This window comes from Ambystoma mexicanum, chromosome 6p (genome assembly GCF_040938575.1).
Source record: "Ambystoma mexicanum isolate Mex_15411 chromosome 6p, UKY_AmexF1_1, whole genome shotgun sequence".
NCBI lineage: Eukaryota > Metazoa > Chordata > Amphibia > Caudata > Ambystomatidae > Ambystoma > Ambystoma mexicanum.
The window spans coordinates 1,094,769,798-1,094,789,600 of NC_090935.1; the positions used below are offsets into that span (position 1 = coordinate 1,094,769,798).

Consider the following 19,803-nt stretch of genomic DNA (forward strand, 5'->3'; position numbering starts at 1 on the left):
AGTCTGCAAAAAAAGACATCCTTCTCATCACCCTATCAATGTCAGCTGAGTTCCATTCCTTGGAACTGGGAATAAACCTCTCCTGTTCTGGTTCCTCATCCATGCCCATATCATGAGGAGTGGAAGGGACTATTTTACTCTTAGGAGTAGGGTCAGGGACCTTGGACTTCTCTATCTCTATCACTTAAGGAGGCTTCTATTTTTCTTTATGGTGTTCTGTCTTGTTTATCCCCCTTCCCGTGACTAGAGGAATGTTTTCCGGAGGTTTTAGGGGTTTCTGAGGGTTTCAACACTTTGTGTCGACGTTCGGAGGTGGTCTTTGACACTTCGCGTTGAAATTCGGAAGTAGTAGAAGGAGGGCGCTGAATCTCGGGAGTAGACGCTACACGCTTTGACTTGGGAGCATAGAGGTCGGAATCCACTTCTGACGATCGAGCCTCTGGAACTATTAGGAGTGCAGCACCTTTTTCAACCGCAGAGGTTGGTCTTTGTCATGTGGCGATCGTGAACGGGAATGCCCAGAGGACACAGAATCGTTGGACAGCTCTCTCGGTGCCTTCCGTTGCCGATCGATCGACACGCGTGTCGAGTCACAGCTGGGGCTGATGTGTTTAGAGGAAGTGGTGTGGGTTGCGCTGGGTGTTGTCCCCATAACTGGGCCGCTGGCCAGTCCTCCGAGGTCAGGGGCTTGCGCGTGGGTGTCTGAAGTCAACCCTCTGCCCTCGCCGTCCGATGCGGCGGCGTTGCTGCCATCGCTGAACGACCCTTCGACGTCCATGGCTTCTAGCTGCCTGGCGTAGTGGGCCCAGCGCTTCGTCGAGCGGCCCTTAAGTGTCTTTGGCTTGAAGAGCTTACAAGCTTGACACGTAGCCTTGGGATGGTCTCGTGGCAGACAAAGATTACACGTATTGTGCTTATCTACCCTGGGAAACTATCCGTTACACTTAGGGCAGAACTTGAAAAGAGTACTCTCCATATTTGTAATTATGGTGGCGGGCTGAGTATATGTAGGAAATAAATGTGGGAAAGTTATGACCACCCCCCACTCTCCCTACTTGTCCAGGGCCGAGGCCAGAGGCCTTCCAAGGCCCGGGCTGAGGCCAAAGGCCTTCCAAGGCCCAAGGCCCGTCGTGTAGTTTTCGACGGTTGGTCCCTCGATCTTCGTGGACGTCGATCTTCGGCGTAGGATGGAAGATAACAGGGAAAAAATATTTAACAATATTTAGGAATAATTGGCAAATGCCAAAGGAACTCCGCAACATGCGTCCGACTAGTATGGCGGAAAAAAAACAATCTGAGGGTCCTACACGCATGAGTGATCATGGGTACATGGGACGTCACACTAGGGATAGTATTACTGGCACGCCCTAGTTCGACCCCCCTTTTCGAGTTTCGAAAAACAAACTGTAATACTTTGCAGCTTCCACTAGATGTCGGCCTATGCACAGCATGTGATCGAAGCAGATTCCACAAGCCTCAGAAATATATCTATGTATGTATATATTTATAGTTCTAGGGTGATTTACGGTTAGCTAATTACCTTTTACTTTACCTGCTGAGAGATTTAAAGGCTTAATCAAATGGTATTTTTCACTCCTGTGTTGCTTGAGATAATTTAATGCTCTGTTTGGTTAATTATACTACTACACCACCCTATAGTTCTCCTGATGCATCCTTACTGCTCAGTCTACACTACCTTGATAGAGTTTGGCTAGACCCAAGTGTCACGTACCCTGTTCACCAACTAGAGTTGCCCTCTCATAACCCTCCCACTGGGCTTGTTCTGAAAATATACCTTAAAAAAGTTCACAGATATCTTTTGTTCTCAGTGGGGTTCAAACTCTATTTAGCCATGTTCACCATGAATCCCAAATGATGCTGGAGTTGCACTCTGGCTTTTGTGACCATTCAGCACTGAGTGGCCATGTTCTCTGTGATCAGCCAATTTTCAAGGTATGGGTATACATGTACCGCTGTGTCTGCGCAGATGTGCTGCCACCACAGTTAACACTTTAGTGAACACTGATGGGGCGTTACCACTACTTTGGGCCCTCTCACTCCATTCTGCGATAACCCAGTATTCACACCAGGATACCGATGTTCCAAAGATGGCGAGAGGGAGGCTTAGTACATGTGAAAGGCTTCTTTAGCAATGGGGTCCCCCTATGCTTTGAGGAATGCAAAGCCAAGTTCCAAATCACAGAAGAAGAAAGGTTCAGAACAACCAGCTTCTACACTGGATGTCACATTGCAGCACGAAAGCGCAGGGTGGGTGGGAGCTCAATGCACTAGAACACACCCCGTTTGCTGCAGCACTTCAAGGAAAAGTCTCAACTCTCTATATGCTTTTAGACAGATCAGACCCCACTAAGGAGGAGAGCTTCATATCCAGGTGGGAAAGGGATCGAGGGAGAGAGCTTGGGGCGGAAAAATGGAGCCAGATCTGGGTCTGTACATTTAGAAGCTCCAAGTGTGTCACAAACAGGGAGGGGGCAGCGAAGGTGTGATATAGGTGGTACATCACACCAGAAACCTTGCATAAGAGTAACCCAGTGCTGTCACCACTGTGCTGGAGGGGTGTGTGAAACCACTCGCTCACTCTTCCACATCCTGTTGTCCTGCCAAAAATCAGCGCAATTCTGGAAGGAAGTTCTGGCTCAGGTTAAACACATAACAGGGTTGACAATCCCTTGGGATCTGGGGATGCTATTGCTGGGCGACATAGGGGACAGTGGTTTTCCCCTGACAGGCCCTATGGCCGATTTAGTTAAATCCTCACGGCAGCAACGATTACCATAGTGCGCCTCTGGAAATGCCCAGAGGACCTTTTGATCACCACGTGGTGGGAAAACTGCTTGGACACAGCAGTGACAAGCACGTTTGGGGAGCATGGGAAAGTTCCACAGCACCTGGTACACCAACTTTGAGTATGCAAGCAGTTCCCAGGTACAGTGTGTAAGCTGCTGACCCGCAGGGGGTGCACAAAGTACTAAATCCTCGTCGGAAGGGGAGAGTCCCATGAAGCTGGCACTTTGGGGTTGTATCAGAATAGACAGTGCCTAAAACTCCTTACCCCGGCAATGCATGCATGAAAGACATTATAACGCTCTTGATTAGCAATGTGATTGATACTTTTGCTGTCTAACTACTTCCTGAAAAATTTCGAAACAGGTCCCCGTTGATCAGAAGAAGAATCTGTGGAGCTTGAGGCTCAAATTGACCGAAAAATAAGTGTAAACTCTTAGGAAAAAAGCAAAACGCAGTAAAAGCTTGAGAGCTATAGCACGAGGACTCCCAACACTTGAACGTGCGGTACAAAACTGAAGATGGCTGCCAGAGGAGGGGCTTAGGTAGAGGGGAATCATTGGCTGGGGGCAGTATGACCCAGAGACCAGTGATTGGTTATTAGTAGAAAGACAGTTCAGAAACAAAACTGAAACTGATTTTTTCTTTACCGAGGATTCCCAGCCTGACGATGGGGAATATTCATGAGCATGTGAATCCATGCCAGACCCATTGCTGGAGAACTTCAGTGAACACTTGTTGATGTTATCCCGAGTGGTAGCACAGTTGAAGTTACTTACCTGTAACGATTGTTCCCCAGCATGGGTCTGGCATGGATTCACATGCTCCTGAATATTCCCCGTCGTCATGCTGGGAATCCTCAGTAAAATAAAAAATAGTTTCACTTTCACTTTAAAACTGCATTTCTCCTGTAAACCAATCACTGTCCTCGGAGTCATACTGCCACCATCTAATGAAGTCCTCTCCCTAAGGTGTGCCTCTGGCAGCCATCTTCAGATTTGGTAAGCACGTAAAGTGGCAGTATGACCAAGAAGAGCTGCAGAGGGGCCAGAGGGAGCGTTCGCATGTGAAACCATGGCAGACCCATGCTGGAAAAAAATAGTTACAGGTAAATAACTTCAACCTTTCCAGCATGGGGTTTGGCATGGATTCACATGCTCATGAATAACGAAAACATAGCAGTACCACATTAAACAACCACAGAAGATGGCAAGGCTCAACAGAAGCAAGGAACACTTACCCCTGAACAGACGCACCTCAAGCAAACAGGTTGCGTAGCACTGCCTGGCTGACTCTGGACTCCTCCCTGGAATCCCTGTTGACGCAGTAGAACTTAGTGAAGGTATAAATGGACCTCCACGTCGCAGCCCTGCAGATGTCAAGCAGGGGCCCACCAGCATGGAATGCTGTCGTCGCAGCAATCGCTATGGTAGAATGGGCTCTCGGACGGCCCGGTAGAGGCCGGTTCGCAAGCCGATGACAGTGCATGATGCAGCCGGAGAGCCCCTGGAAATGGAAACCTTAGACAAGGCCTTCCCATGGTTCACAAGACCAGAGTTCACAAACAATTGAGAAGTCTTCCGAAAACTCTTTGTGCATGTTACGTAAAACTTCAAGGCACGGGCAACATCCAGCGAATGCAAGGCCCTCTCCGCCGGAGACGAAGGCTTCGGGTGAAAACAGGCAACACCAAAGATTAGTTGAGGTGAAATTCCGACTGAACCTTCGGCATGAAGGAGGGGTGTGCTTGCAGTACCACCCTCGATTTGTGGAAAGTCAGATATGGTTGCTAGCAGAATAGGGCCTGGATCTCACCCACACATCTGGCAGAGGTGATGGCCACAAGGAAAGCCGTTTTCCACGAGAGAAACTTCAGTGGGGCTTGATACATAGGTTTGAAAGGTGCTCAATGGGGCACCTTTCGAACCTATGCATCAAGGTCATGGTGAGTTCCCATGCCGGAGCAGGAACCTTCAACGGCGGGAAAGATCAGAAAAGCCCCTTGAGGAACTCATTGACGAGCCTGTGGGACAATAGCGAGGATCTACCCGGGTTTAGCATGAGACGGCCGCCAGGTGCAACTTGCTAGACTGGCTCACGCTTCCATCTTTTGCCAAGGACAGCAAGTATTGAAGAATCTGTGGAGCCGTGACCCTCAGAATGGTAATCTTCTGCTACCGGCACCACATAGCAAAATGCTTCAACTTATGGCCGTAGCACTTTAGAGTCGATAATGCCCTGGAGTTGGTGAGGACTTCCCTGCAGTCCGCTAGCAACTCATAACCTCCAAACTCTAAGGCTGTAGGAGCCATGCCCTCGCGCTCAGCGATCCTGGCTCATGATGAAGGATTGCGCCTCCCCCTCTGGTGAGCAGATCCGGAAGTCCCGGCAACTTGACTGGAGGAAATGCTGACAGGCTGTTGAGGTCCGGATACCAAATGTGCCTCAGCCACGCTGGGGCGATGAGTATCATCTTACATCGACACTGACTAAGTGTGTTGATGAAACGTAGCAGGAGAGGAAACAGGTGGAAAGCGTACAGAAACAGACCTTCCCAAGGGAGGCAGAACACGTCCCCCAAGCTCCTCGGCTGATGGAATCTGCTGTCAAATTTGTGGCATTTGGCGTTTCCGGCCGTGCAAAAAGATCGATTGGGCGTCTGCTGCATTTGAGGAACAGGCGGTCCACCTGATCCTGAAAAAGTTGCCACTTGTGGCAGGTTTGCAGCTCCCGACTAAGGGAGTCTGCGATACTGTTCTTGACGCCTGCCAGGTGGAGAAGGACGAGGAACATCCCCTGTCCGATGGCTCAGTGCCACAAGTCCTGAGCTTCCTTGGTGAGTGCTGGGGATCAAATGCCCCGTTGCTGACTGATGTAGAACAATGTGGTGGTGTTGTCCGTGAAGATCCTCACCACCTTGCCCTTGAGAGACGGTAGAAAAGACTTGAGGGCCCAGAACACTGCCTGTAGTTCCAGGATGTTGATATGCAGATCCTTTTCCTCTGGAAGCCACAGACCTCTGGCATGTAGACGTCCGGTGCGAGGTGTCCGTGGTGACCTTCTCCTGGTATAGCAGGGTTTGAAATCCCGTCCCCCGGGCGATGTGGGAGCACAGCTCCCACCACTCTATTGCCTGCCAGAACTCCTCGTTAAGAGGGATCTTGTCCGTAAAATTCCCAGACACATGGATCCAACGTGCATCCAAGAATTCCTGTAGGGTTCGCATCTGCAACCTGTAAAGACGGACGAGGTAGATACAGGATAACATCATGCCCAGCAATGATTGGAGGCCGTAGCACTGTGGAGGCCGTAGCCGACGACAGTTGTTGCTCCATCCATTGAAAGGCTGCTAGCCTCTCCTCCAAAGGCGACACCACGCACGCTGAGGGACAGCGCGTTCTGAAATGGCGTCAAGCAGGACTTTGGATAGTTTATGGAGAATCCTAGCTCCGTAAGAAGTCGGACGGTCTCCTTCGTGTGCCCGGCAGTCAGATTCTGAGAGCAGGTGCTGTGAGAAACCAAAGGTTATCTCACCCACTAGTCTTCGGGGACTTGTCATCCCGTTGGCCAGGACATGGACATCGCTTTTGGATCCAGTTCGTGGAGGTGGACCAGTGCAGGGGGAATCGCCTGGGTGAGGGGTCTTAACTGAGTGGAGGTGAGATAGCTGATGGTGGGACGCGGTATTCCCCTCTTTTTTTTCGTCTACCCCATCCAATTTTTTAGGATTTTCCCAAGTCCCAGCTCCCGCGCCCCCGTTTTACACAAACACTGGGCCGAGGAAGAGGATGACAGACTAACCAGACTAACTCTCTCACATCGTACTGGACATGGCCCGTTAATCGGGTCAGGCACTTTACCCTAAGTGCATACACCCGATACCAATTCGCTCGCCTCACACAATTAAAAAGGCAACATCTAAAGGCACAATCTGAGCAAGGAGGAACACGAGAACGAGCAGAACGTCCGGGACGAAGGCACACCCACTGGAGCAGAGCAACAGATCAAGGGACAAGAGCAGTGGGCCAAAATCCCCAAGGCTTTGCTACTGGAGGTCATTGCCTCCAACAGGCCGTGAAAGACGCGTGGAGAAGGCCAGATCTCACAAGTGAAGATTGCATTGTGTTTCAAGGACGCCAGCGACCCTCGCAGTTGAACGGCAGAATTGGGACAGCGATGTCAAACCTGTGGTACCAGCCTTGCCTCGAAAATCGGAAAACTCAAAACAAGAAAGAGGCGCACGCAGCTGGTGAGTTGGCAAGCAACCTGAGAGACCGGTGTGTGTAAAAGTGAATGAAGTAGCATCATCATATCACAAGTGAAGGTTGCACGCGTGTGGATGAGACGCGAAGAAAGGCAGGCCCATGAATGAACTTTAAAGTGAAAACAGCTGCAAGATCAGCAATACTAAGTAACAGAGTGGTCCGGTGAAAGAAAGTAGCCCATTCGAAAGTCTCAGTGAAGGGTGCATGGTTTGAAGCTAACAGGCGAACAAACAGCAAGAGTGAAAGTAAAATGTGAACATTGAGTAGAAGTGGTCCTGCGGTGGTCTGTTAAAGAAAGCCACGCACATTTGAAAGACTTCGACATCCAAAAGTGGTCTGAGCCTGATTGAGAGAGACCCAAAGCATATTAAGCTTGGGGAAGGAAGCCCCCTTACAACTTTGTGTGAACTGCATCGTGAGAGGTCCAAGCCCGGCAGAGGGGAGCCTACGAGAACTGTATGGTTTAAGGTCTGAGCCTGGCAGAGGCGAGCCTTTGTGAACATTTTGGTTGAAACATTATTTTGAAAGTCAGAGAAAGGAACTTTAAACGTAGAAGGCCAGGCTGGCCTCAATACACGGTTTTGAACTGTGTACTGTGTTGGAAGATGAGCCAGAGTGCGTCATCCTGCCTACAAGGATTGCCTTACCTTGTGAGGTCTAACGTGGGAAGGAGAGCTGGTTCAACCACATCATCATTTGAACACTGACTTTTCATTTTGCATACATTTTCTCCTTTTTACACTTTTTATACAAGAAATAGGGCAGGCATTAGGTTTTTTTGTTAGTATAGGCCATTTCGATATGACACAATAGGTTATTTATAACACGCTTAATACCCAGCGGGTTCTAAGCACGGACCCGGGGATCGAACCTGTGTTGCTCCATGTCATCTTGTTTCCAACGCGAACACATTTCCACTGAGCTATCCTACCGAGATTTGACCGACTCCACTAGGACTGTTTTGTTTATTGTTTGATGTTCGAGACGACTCCCATCTTAGTTATAGGGCATAATAGGAGTTTCCCCAACCCCAAAATGATCAATAAAGGTTTTACAAATTGTATTCATTGCGTCAGTGTCAGTATTTGTGATACCATGCCTTCCCTACAGCACGTATCAGCCAATCGTCCAGGTATGGGTATATGTGTATGCCCTGCAGATGCAGATGGGCCGCAACCGGGGCCAAGCATTTTGTAAACACTCTTGGGGTTGATTTTAAGCTGAACGGTAGGGCCTTGAACTGGTAGTGCTGGCCTTGCACCACGAATCGCAGGAGCTTTTGATGTTTCCTGGGGATGGGGACATGGAAGTACACATCCTCTAGGTCCAACAATGTCAAGAAATCCCCTTCCTCCAGTTGGCTGAGAACGTGCTGCAACGTGACCATCCTGAATTTTTGGGACCTCAGGTACTTTTTCAGATGCCGCAGGTCCAGGATGGATCTCCAACCCCCTGTTTTCTTTCTCATCACAAAGTATCTAGCATAGACTCCGGATCCCCGGAGTCAGGGAACACGCTCTATGGACCCTTTCTGTAACATGGCTTGCACTTCTTCCAGCAGCTGAGGGATGTGGAGCTCCTGACGAGGAACCGGAGGAATACGTGGGCACCTGCGTTGGAACTCCAAAGTGTGCCCCCGGACGATAGGGTCCAGCACCCATCTGTCAGTGGAAGTCTTCCTCCACTCGCTGGCGAACCTCGTCAGGCGGCCTCCCACCGGGGTGCATGAGTGGGGGCCTGACGTTTTGGCCGGTTGAGGCTTGCTTGAGCACCAGCGCTCTGCCCTGTGGGCGACGGCGATGCTGACCTGCGCTACCGTAGGCCTGGGAACGACCTCTGTAGGCTTCCTGTGTGGAAGATCGGGGAGGTTATCTGTATGATGTGGAGAATCCCTTGGATGATCTGCTCGATTTACCCCTGAAGGAGCGAAAAGAAGACGAGCAATGCTGTTGAAGAGTGCCAAGGGAACGTGCCATCTCTGTATCTGTCTTAATGGCCTGAAGGGATTTGTCAACCACTTTCCCGAACGGATTTTCTCAATCGAAGGACTTGCACCTTCGCATGAACGTCCTGACGAAAGTTTGTGGCCTTCAACCATCCCTGACGAAGGCAGACCCTGTTTCCCATCTGCTGGAAACCACTGTCAGCGATGTCCTCTGCCGCCGTAATGGCATGGTCCGACGTCACAGCCCCTTCCTGAAAGAGGGCGAGAGCTTCCATCTTCTTGTTGTCAGGGAGGAATTCCAAGTTTGGGCCCAGCTTGCACAAAAGCTCCCAGTCGTATCGAGCCAAGATAGCCAGAGCATTGGCCGCCGTGATCGTGGATGCCGCCGTGTAAATGACTCTCTTCCCCATGGTATGGTGTCCAGCTTTGGGAAACTGATGATAATCAAGCCAGGTTAGCCGGAGTTTCCTTGCGGCAGACTACCAAGTCTGGTGATGGTTGTGACCTCACTCTAGATTTCTTCTGCAACCTGTCTCGCTTGGTTGGAGCCGTGCATGGGTTCTTCATGAGGGCTAGGACTTTCTCCCAAATGTCCAGAAAGGGCACACCATGATCGTGTTCCTCTTGGACTATCGTCGCTGATACAAGAAACCCTCTTTCCTGGTTTTCTCGTGCACCTGCTGGAACAGCTCAGAGGCCCTGGAGATCATCAAGTGGAATGATGCCCCCCTTGTTTGGTGGAGAGACTATGAGGGGTGTATAGGTATAGTGATTCATCGTCTGCTGGGACAAAGTCCTCATCTTTGTCTGTTGCCATGGCCATACCAGTGTCCGTGTCCCTATCTGTGTATGCTGGTGGAGTCAGGGCCCAATGTGGTGGAGGAGGCTGATGTGGAGGCGTTGGATGTCGCTTTCTCTTTTCTCTTCTTATGCAGAGGCTGATCAGGAGCCTGAGGCACCACAGGTGTCAGTGCTGTGGGCAACCTCTGTTGGATCTCCGTCACCAGGGTGTGGAGAGTCGACAGGATGTCCATTGAAATGTCCATTGGCTGCAAAGGAAACAATGGATAGCTAGGCCCTGCGCCACCGTCATCCTCGTGGACCATATAGACAGGCTCTTGGTTGTCGTCCGTGGATGAGATGTCCATCGTTTGAGCGCCAACCTTGGGGGGCTGTTTTGGGGCCTCCTCTCCGCCCCTTTTTCCTCCCTGAGGGTTTTGTACCAGGATCTGGGCCGGTGCCTCCCTCCCCCGCCCCCACAGGGGTGCTTGCAGTCTTCACTGCCACCTCAACGGTCGTGTCGGACCTTAAAGGCAGGGATATCCTTTGGGCCATAGGAGCCACCCTCGTTAGATCCGCACCTACCTCCGCCGTGTTCATCACAGCAGGTGTCGATGATTGAGCCTGGTTGCGCAGCGCGGTCTTCTTTTCTTTCTTCCGGCCACGGCTTATCTGATTTCTCCCATAACTTGGCCGACTGGATGACTTCCTCTTTAATGAGGAGCTCAATGGCAGGCTGGCTACAGAGGCGGACGGCGATAGTGATCACGGCCTATCCAACCTAGGACCTACATCAGCGGCGGACCCGATGGAATCAAGACTTGCGGCTCTTGGCCTTATCTTGGACCCCCACGGATCGGTTGACCTCAAAGGACTTTGACCTCTTCCCAGAGGGTGACCGCTCTTCGGACCGGCCGGTCTTGGACGAGGCATGGCCCTGCTTGGATCACGGGCCAGAGGCCTTGTTCGAATTGAGCCATGCCAGCAGCCTGCTATGCCTGTCTTTCATCATCTTTTTTGAGAAGCCCAGGCATATCTCGCACTCCACCTCTTTGTAGTCCGGGTGCAGGCAGTAAAGACATAGTAAATGTGTGTCCTCCACAAAGACGTTTTGTAGCCTGCATTTGGTGCACGGCCTGAAGAGGGTCATTCTCTCCTTTTTTTGCCTCTGTCATGGATGGATGGCGCAAGGTAGGTCCCAGGCGGCCTTCCAGAAACGTTGATGAATCTTCGCACTTGAGGGGTGAAAAACTTCACCGACAAAGGGGTCCCAGTTGCCAGCCGATGAAGAAAGAGCGCACAGGCTCTGGTGGAAACAAAAATCAAACTTTTCCGCGAAAATAAAATGTGGAAAAAATGTACAAATAGCTCAGTGAGCAACTCAAGTACTCCCAACACTGAAGCGTGCGGTAAAAAACCTGAAGAAGGCTGCAGGAGGCAGTGCTTAGGGATATGAGTGTTATTGGATGGGGCCAGTATAACCCAGAGGACAGGGATTGGTTTAGAGGAGAAATACAGTTTTAAAGTGAAAGTGAAACAGTTTTTCCTTTTACCAAGGATTCCCAGCCTGACAACGGGGAATATTCATGAGCATGTGAATCCATGCCAGCCAGGCCCCATGCTGGAGAAATTTAATTGAAAATCCCAAGCACCGAACTTGAATCGAAGATATTTTTGATGAGGGAAAATATGAAAATAGGCAGACTTTCTGTCTATCATGGACATGTTGGCTTCCTTCATTTAGTGTTCCCAAGCTGAATATTTGAAATTTGGTTGATCTGTTGAGTGGCGCGAGAAGCAAGATTCGTTTCTGTGTGCTGTCTTTTTTGGGCATATGGAAGTATATAGAATACAGTGTCTATACCCAAGGGAACAACTTTATTGCTATCTTTTCCAGGAGGGCCTTGACCTTTGACAATAGTAGAGAGTTGTTCCCGACAGGTCTTGTTCAGTCTTGGCGATGTGTGGCCTTTCCTTTTGAGCAACAATCAATCCAATATCAGTTCTTTATTGTCTCTAGTGCCCTCTTGTTTGTGATAATCTCATCCCAACTGTCGACATAAGATGTTAACCTAAACCCTACTGATGTACTACAGGTGGACACAGCTACAAAACAGCCACTGACTGGATGAGGGTGATCCTCCTACAGAGCCACCCTTTCCTTCTGCCTTTAACCCGCAACATGTTGTTCTGTGTATATTGCTGTAAGAATTACCGTCCTAAGGCAGACTAAGTCTGAATATAGGTTGTTGTTTTCCCTCCAAACATCCCACCTTTTTGGGGAGGATCTTCCCAACCCTACTTTAAAGTCTGGTGCTGATGGCTTTCAATGGCCTTTCCATTACATTTTCTTTCTAATGCCTTGTCAAATTGTTGGTCAAACAGGTTTGCCCCATCAAACTGCAAATCAATGAAATCCTATCCCTTGGGTCTAAATCCTGCTATTCTGGGCTATATATAATCTTGTGACCAATTGTGTTGCAGCCTGCCTCCCTGGTGTGTCTGCAGCATCGAACCATCATTTTATAAATTGCTGAAAATATAACTATACCTTTATGCAAAATTGCCTTTGCCCTTGATATGATAGGTTATTTATAACGCGCTTAACAGCCAGAGGTTTCTAAGCGCGGAACCAGGGATCAAACCTGTGTTGCTCCGTGTCATCTTGCTTCCAAGGCGAGCACGTTGCCCCTGAGCTATCCTCCTGAGACTTGTGATTGCTTTGTCCAGAGGAAGCTTCATAAAATATCTTATTTTGTCCCATTTTGACCGATCATAATTGCACAGAAGTGCATTTATTTAGCTATCCTTATTCTGTATGAGACTGTGGTGGCTATCTTCTATCCCGAGGATTGCACATTCTTGATCATCACTTTGTCGAATGGTGCCTCTAATGTTGTTCCAGGTGTACTACATCTTTTTCCTCCCACGCTAGCAATCATAGGGTCTGATCTTGTTGACAGGTATTGGGCCACCTAATGTTAGGTGATACTTTACAACCCAAACGTTGACATGTATGGCTCCACTAGAACTGAGCATGACACGCTTAATCTCCTTTTTGTTTTGTTTAATTAACGGATAGTCTAGGTGAGGGTTTGTCGAGTGTCTCTAATAAGTCGACCTCTGTCATGTTCAACTGGACAGAGGTCGACTTCTATGTATCACTGGATACTGAATGATATTTGCTTTGATCACCCCACAGACGCTCCCCTTAACCCTACAGTATGTCTTGCCTAATGTGTGAAAATAGTATATGGCCTGCTGAAAAGTAAGCTTGCTTTCCTGTCACCTTTCTTGAGCTTACTCTGTTTTTCATAGATATCCATACATTCCTTGAAATCAGGGTGAAGTGGTTTGGAACACATACCATTCCTTATCAAAGTCCAGCTCTATAAAGAGGACGCCTGCTTTTATCCTCAGATAGAATTGTGATTTCTAGGCTTCATACAGTGGCGGCTTCTGTATGTTGTAACCTTTTGGTGCTGTAGTCTTGTTCTGAAATACAGATTTGTCCATGTATTGGTGCCTCATGTGACTTGTCTGTGCCATGTCTTGACCCAGTGCTCTGTTTTGTGCCTTCATCTTGACTTTCAGTGTCGAGATGGTGCCGGGTTGGCTTTCAGTGCCATGTTGGGTGACCTTGGTATGAAGCCTTTTATTGGTGGTGTTCCCTTGGATTTTGAATTCATTTTTCATAGTCCTGGCACCACGTTTTCTATGTGATCCCATGGAAGACAGCCACTAGAAACTCCATGCGTGTCCATCCACTGGAACCAGTGCTTATTTGAAGGGCAAAACATAAAAGGAATCTTGTTCCTGGGGCTTAGACACTGAAAACGTGTGTATATTATCAAAATTGCATAACGTTTAACGCAAAATTGTTTATATGCATCCTCTACAATATGGTCTATTTCTCTGCCACTGTTCCCAAAATAGTGCATCAAGAATTTCCATATTCTACTACTCCACGCTGCGACCAAAACCGATAGCATGAAAAATAGTCCATGACAGAGGTGAAAAATATCGTTTGCAATCTATGGGTCAGGTATAAAATTAACCTGCCCCCATGAATGCCAATCCTCCAAAGGCACAACACATTGCTTACTCGCCAAGAGTGTAATTATCACCTGTGTATGGTTTAGGGGCAAATGCACATTTTGTGGCCTCCAAGAAGGGTATATATACCCTTACTCTGATTTCTAAACCAGGCCAATTCTGTTGATTACATATTCCAAAGATTTTTCTCTACCACGTTAGAGCTGGAAAGAATCCTTTGCATCTTCAGGGAGCCATTTCAGGTCTTTTGGGATGGAGATGATGTGGAGGAATGTGTTCTCTCTTACAGTCTGCAGGACATATTTAGGGACAATTGTCAGAAAAATAAGATGCAGTCTGCAGGTTAGGATTGCCCCGTAAGGGATCCGAGATACATATTCTTTGCAAGCCGAATGTAAAAATGCTGGGTCGGGTACGAGTCATCTCAGCCCTAGCCAAAATAACAGTTCCACGTTGGCATGTCACATCGCTATGCAATGTCGGCTCTGTGCATCCAGGGCAAGAAACTCTCCAGGTTTGTTCGTCGACAGCTGCCACATTACTTGACTTTCCATCTTTTTCTTTGTTTCCCTTGATTTTGGAGTTTTTTTGATGTTCAAATTTCTTTTGCCCTTTCGGGTGAACTTCTGCATTTTTCGAATGACTTCTGTTATAGAGATTGGTCCTGTGGGAGAAGGCCATGTGCATTCTTTATTTTCTTCTGGCCACCCTCATCACAGGACCTTCAGAAATCTACGACCTATAGTAAAATTGGTACTCTTTGTTTTGGCTCCATGGATACTTCTGACCCTGTGCATCTGGTGTTCCCAATGAGTTTTTGTCATGATTCCTGCCCCTCATGTCCCCAGCCCTCCAAGATGTCAGGCTGGAGCCAGGCTACGATCACCTACATGGCCCTCAAGGGCCTCTCTATCCCTCCAAAGACCCACTTGGAGTCAGACTTGGCGCTTGTGGCACCAAACTCATTCACTCCCGTAGGATAACAATGGGGATTGGACTTGTAGTGCATTGATGGGGACAAGATGGATAACCCTACATATTTCGGTTCCCAGAACTGCATGTGCGGTCTAGTCTTTTGGGTGTGGTTCAGCCCAGAGACACCTGGGATACCCAGAGACTATTTAAGCCACACCCAGGCTGAGAAACATGCTTTGTGTTTTTTGCACCTGCAGCGTGACACTCACCGTGTTCGGATCGATCTCCAGTAGGCCTGCATCCTTCTTCTGCGCTCAGCTCCTGCAAGAACAAGAACACCGTTAGGAACAGCCTTACCTGGCGGCGCTTCTGCCCATCATTCATCGCTCCTTCTGTTCTGCGGGCATCTTCGGCGGTGTCATTCCCATCCCGACACGTCGCTTCCTAAGAAAAAGGGAAAAGAACAGAAAAAAGGCATTAGTAAGCATTCTGCAAATCTTCGCTTATTTTTAAATACTGTACGAGCTTCAAACGCTTACCTGAATCCCAGCCGCTCTGGGGGAACTCTGTCTCCGGAACTTCTCATCCATCTGCAAGAGGGAAAAGACACCCCAGGTTAGCGTGGAAACATCTAGAGGCGCCGCCTACCGCGCTTACCCACCAGATTTGTTCTTCATAACCGGCATCCACGCTGAAAACGTTTGCGGCACCTAAAAGACACAGAAAAAGAACTCAGTTCAATGCAAATACGAAAGGGGTGCATCGTGCATCGCGCTCTCATTCACCTTCAGCGCTACTCATCTCAGCAGCACGCCGCCATCCCCGGACGCCGGCCATCATCTAAGGAAGGAAAGGAACAAAGTTAGAGAACGATTCAAAAGACTCATTATACTTACCTGTCGGACTCTTGCCAGTGAAGTAACTAGGCAGCAACGAGCCGCATCAATCAACGCGCCCCTGTGCTGAAAGCAGGACAGAGAGCACACTATCCAAGAAAACAAGATGAGCTGTGGATCACAGAGACAATAGGGAGTTAAACTGTACCAATCCTGAATTCAGACCCAGTCTCCAGTCGAAGGTACAGTTAATTCTTATGTGCATTTTGGACACTGTATGCCTTTAATTGTGCTATAATATTGTGTTTTCTTTTGCAGCTTCAAGGGGACGGTGCAGGGGCTATTGATCCTCCCCACCTTTGTTGCCCCACATTAGAATTGTGTCTGTTTTATTGGACTCAATCTCACGTGACTCTTAGAGGTTTGTGGGAAATAGAAGCGACCCAATCTATGTTTCGCAACAAGAATAGAGTTAATGTTACCTGGTCTGCTAGTAAAGCATTGATCTACATTATGCAACTTGTGTCGTTTGACTTGTTAATGTTTTGAGTTTATGGAGAATATAAGTTAATGATATGCTTCTTTCACAACTTGAAATAGCCAACTGTTTGTTTTGAAGTTCTCCATAAACCATGCATTGAGATCTTTGAAATAATTGTCTTTTAAACTCAGTTGATTCAACAAAACCATCATCTCCCACCTTCTCTGCCTGCCTAAAATCCTGAATGACAACTATGGGAGCAGTCAGAATGTGAAGAATAAAAGGACGAGCAATGTAAAGTGTACTGTCTGCATAGTGAAGATATGTATGTGATATATATATTTATTTAAGATGAAAGACCTGTAGAGTAGAGTAGAGTGGTTCTTTGGTGCATTGGAAGATAGGATTTTCTTATCTAAAAGTTGGACATGGTGGAGTCTATAATATTGAAACCCAAAGGATATTGTATGCACAACCACAGGAAGGGAAGGTGGGAGGAAAGAGGGATGGAGACATGAGAGGAGGACGCGCCTGAAAAGTAAAGTCTAACTATTATAAAAGACAAATTCAAAGCCTCAGCATTTATTATATTTCAAACATGTAAATATTCTGTGTGGTTCTTCAAGAACCCGTCAAGACGTACAGGAAGATTGTAAATATGCAGTAAGGAGGTTTTAACTGCACTTATCAGTTATGTAAGGTACAATGCACCTTATTAAATCTCTCTTTCATTTACACTTGGTGTTGGCCGCTTAAGATTTCCATCAACATCAAGTGTCTTAACGATCTCATTGGCAATATTCCATTATTTGGCCACTCAGCATATCACTACACCCACAAACACAAATGTATGAGACCACATGAAATAAAAATAAAATTATGCACTTCTACATCACTGCATTGTCAAGAAGAACCAACAAACTGGGCACTTAGGTGTAAAATATTGAAAATGATTTGCAGTGTCCTTCAAAGCTCAGTACTTGGTCAACTAGTGTTCTCTTTCAAGTTGCTACTTCTACACTGATGACTCAAATATTCATTTTCGACCCTTTCTTCACACACCAACTTTACTCCTCCATCTGCCTTTCTGCTAGCAAGGAGTTGGTCTCCCACTCACTTAACCATAACTCTTCTAAAACTGAACTCCTCTCCTTTCTTTTCTGCCCCTTCTCCATAGGACTGCCCCTACCCTACTTTTCCTTTCCCCCAAACAGTTTCCTCACTCACCTTCGGCTTGAAACGTGGGCATGAATCATTGACCTCGCTCGCAGTTTCAATGCACATTTCAGCTCTTGTTCACGTGTTGCCATCAATGCTATAATAACCATAAAATTCAGGCATTTCTTATTTTGTAGGTCACGAAGACCCTAATTCTTATTCTGATCTTCTCTGTCTACTGTTTGTTTCTCCTGATCAGTCTACCTGCCTATACCCATTTTTCCACTGAAATATATTTTCAACTATGCCACCCAGCTTTTTGTCTAAGGTACTCATTACAGCATAACCCCTCCCCACCCCCCATTGCCAAGGGCTTCCTTTTCTTTATGGTTGTGTATTGTATGTAAATGTGCCCATGGTCCTGCTCTTCCCCAGCTTTCTTTTCTGGTTAAACTTAACTCTCCTTCCTCTCTTTGGTAGCCATTTCAATGTCTCCTCGCTTTTTCATGCCCCCATACTCATTTGTCTTTTCTCTCCTTTTCCCCTAAACCTTTTCTCATTGCATCAAGCTGATGACCTAAATTGTTCCTTCATTCTTTGTGTACTGTTTGTGCAAAATATGTAGAATGCTTTGGTGAAAGTGCTTTATAAATTTCAATATACAATTAAGCATGAGCCCACATAAAATAATATAAACCTATGTCACTGCATTGTCCTGATAAAAAAGAAAACTGACACCCTGGCTGCAAATACTGAAACTCACTTGAATGGCAAAAAACTCAAATTAATATGAGAAGTTGGTATAAATACGGTCAAAATGTGTTACACTATGTTGTAATGCTGAACTACCAGAAACATGTATGGAAATATATCACACAGTTTTGTTTTGATAGTAATATTTTAATAATCTTACATCCATGTTTGGCTTTTAAGAAATGTATAAAACGCAATTAACGTGAAAAAAGAAAACAAAATAAGTCCTCTTACTCGGTCATCCTTCTTGGGTAACTGATGACTTATGATGGCTTTTGTACGCCTCAGGAAAAAAGCAGACATCTTTCGTACAAGTCTTTGCATGACTTTTCGCCCGGTCGCCAGCTCTCTTTTAGTCCCATTATGCCTCTGTCCATGCTCTACTGGGCTTGAATATTGCTCCTTAAATTGTGTTCTGCTACCCAAACATCCAGGCACAGCCCTAAAATTAATTTCAGAAAAATCAACCATATAGAAAATTCACAATGTAATATCCTACATACAATGCACTAAATGTCCAAAATAAGACTTTTTCTCTAATAACAGCATACACATATCAATCATTATTAATTTGAGGATCAACTGTAGATGTAGCATTCAGAATATATACGCTGCCAGGATTCAAATTAGGGGTGGCTGTAAAATTTAAATTCTGCAGTACATGTGGCAATTTTCCACTATACGAAATGATACCTTTTTGTTCAAGCAACATTTTTATGCAGAAATGTTTGCAAGCATAATCTACCACAAAAAGGTAACAGCTGGCTTTTAACTGTTAAATGAAAACCTGAAATAAGGTGAGACATTTTCATTGATTTTGCTAGGAAACACTCATGCAAAAAGTACATTTTTGGGATTATTGTTTTAAACTAAGGCTTCAAAGAATGATTTGCATTGCATCACTGGCCTTTGGAAGGGGGGCGCAGGGTGGATGCTAAGAAGAGGTACTAAAAATAGTAATCGATTACATACCAATATCACATTTTGATATGGTTCTTCATGCAGGATAGCTCCTGCTTCAGCACTTTAAAATTAGGTGTTATTGGGGAGTGGCCAAAATGGCCAACGGAGCAGACATGGAATAGCCGAGCTGTAGGACCCATCTCCCCATATGGGATAAATACAACCGTGAGAAAGGCCTTAACAGTAGCTAAATTGGCATGGGGACAGTGACATTTTTATTGACAGTCTACCTGCAACAAATAAGCCGTGGAAGCAGCAAGACTCCACCTGAGCTGAAAGGGTGTGTGTAAACAAACAAGCTGGCACAATGGTGCCACACTGCAACTGTAGAGAGATCGACTGAGCCGTAGCCCCATAACGAGAGCTGCGAGCTAGTTGGTGCCAGTCTCCCCCCTGAAAAATGCACGCCCAGGGAGACCCACAGGTGAAGTCCACTTGGAATTGAAAATTGGAGAGCAGCAGGAAGAATATGACATGAGAGGGCCCGCTAACTGCAGGACCTTTATGAGATATGTAGGTGGGAACCAGGAGACACAGAAATCCCCGATGAGCATCTCATGCACCAGCCGGGGTGGGACGGATCTCCCGATCAGAAGAAAGGGATAAGGGGGGATTCTGGAACACAGAGGAAGGGGAAAGCTTCATGGAGTCCAGGTAGGAAATCTGTGTGCAATTCATGATCATGCCAGGGAGAAGGCGAGGAAAAAGGTGGTGAGTGGGATTGAGGCCACTGAATATGCTGCACATGTGAAGCACTAGGTCAACTCAATGAGTGGTACCCCTGGTAGGGGTGCAAGCACCATTTGAGAAAGCGACATCAGCAAAGGCATAATAACAATGGCCATA

The 19,803-nt window shown here is 47.1% G+C and overlaps 1 protein-coding gene across 3 annotated transcripts in view; it reads right to left on the reverse strand.

The window, feature by feature from the left end:
- ERCC6L2 (ERCC excision repair 6 like 2) overlaps positions 1-19,803 on the reverse strand; it is a 1,852,128-nt gene that overhangs the window by 1,389,499 nt on the left and 442,826 nt on the right. For all 3 annotated transcript variants that reach the window (XM_069625699.1, XM_069625698.1, XM_069625700.1), the window contains one exon: positions 18,229-18,436. In XM_069625699.1, the coding sequence (XP_069481800.1) occupies positions 18,229-18,436 (208 nt within the window). The remainder of the gene's footprint in view (positions 1-18,228; positions 18,437-19,803) is intronic.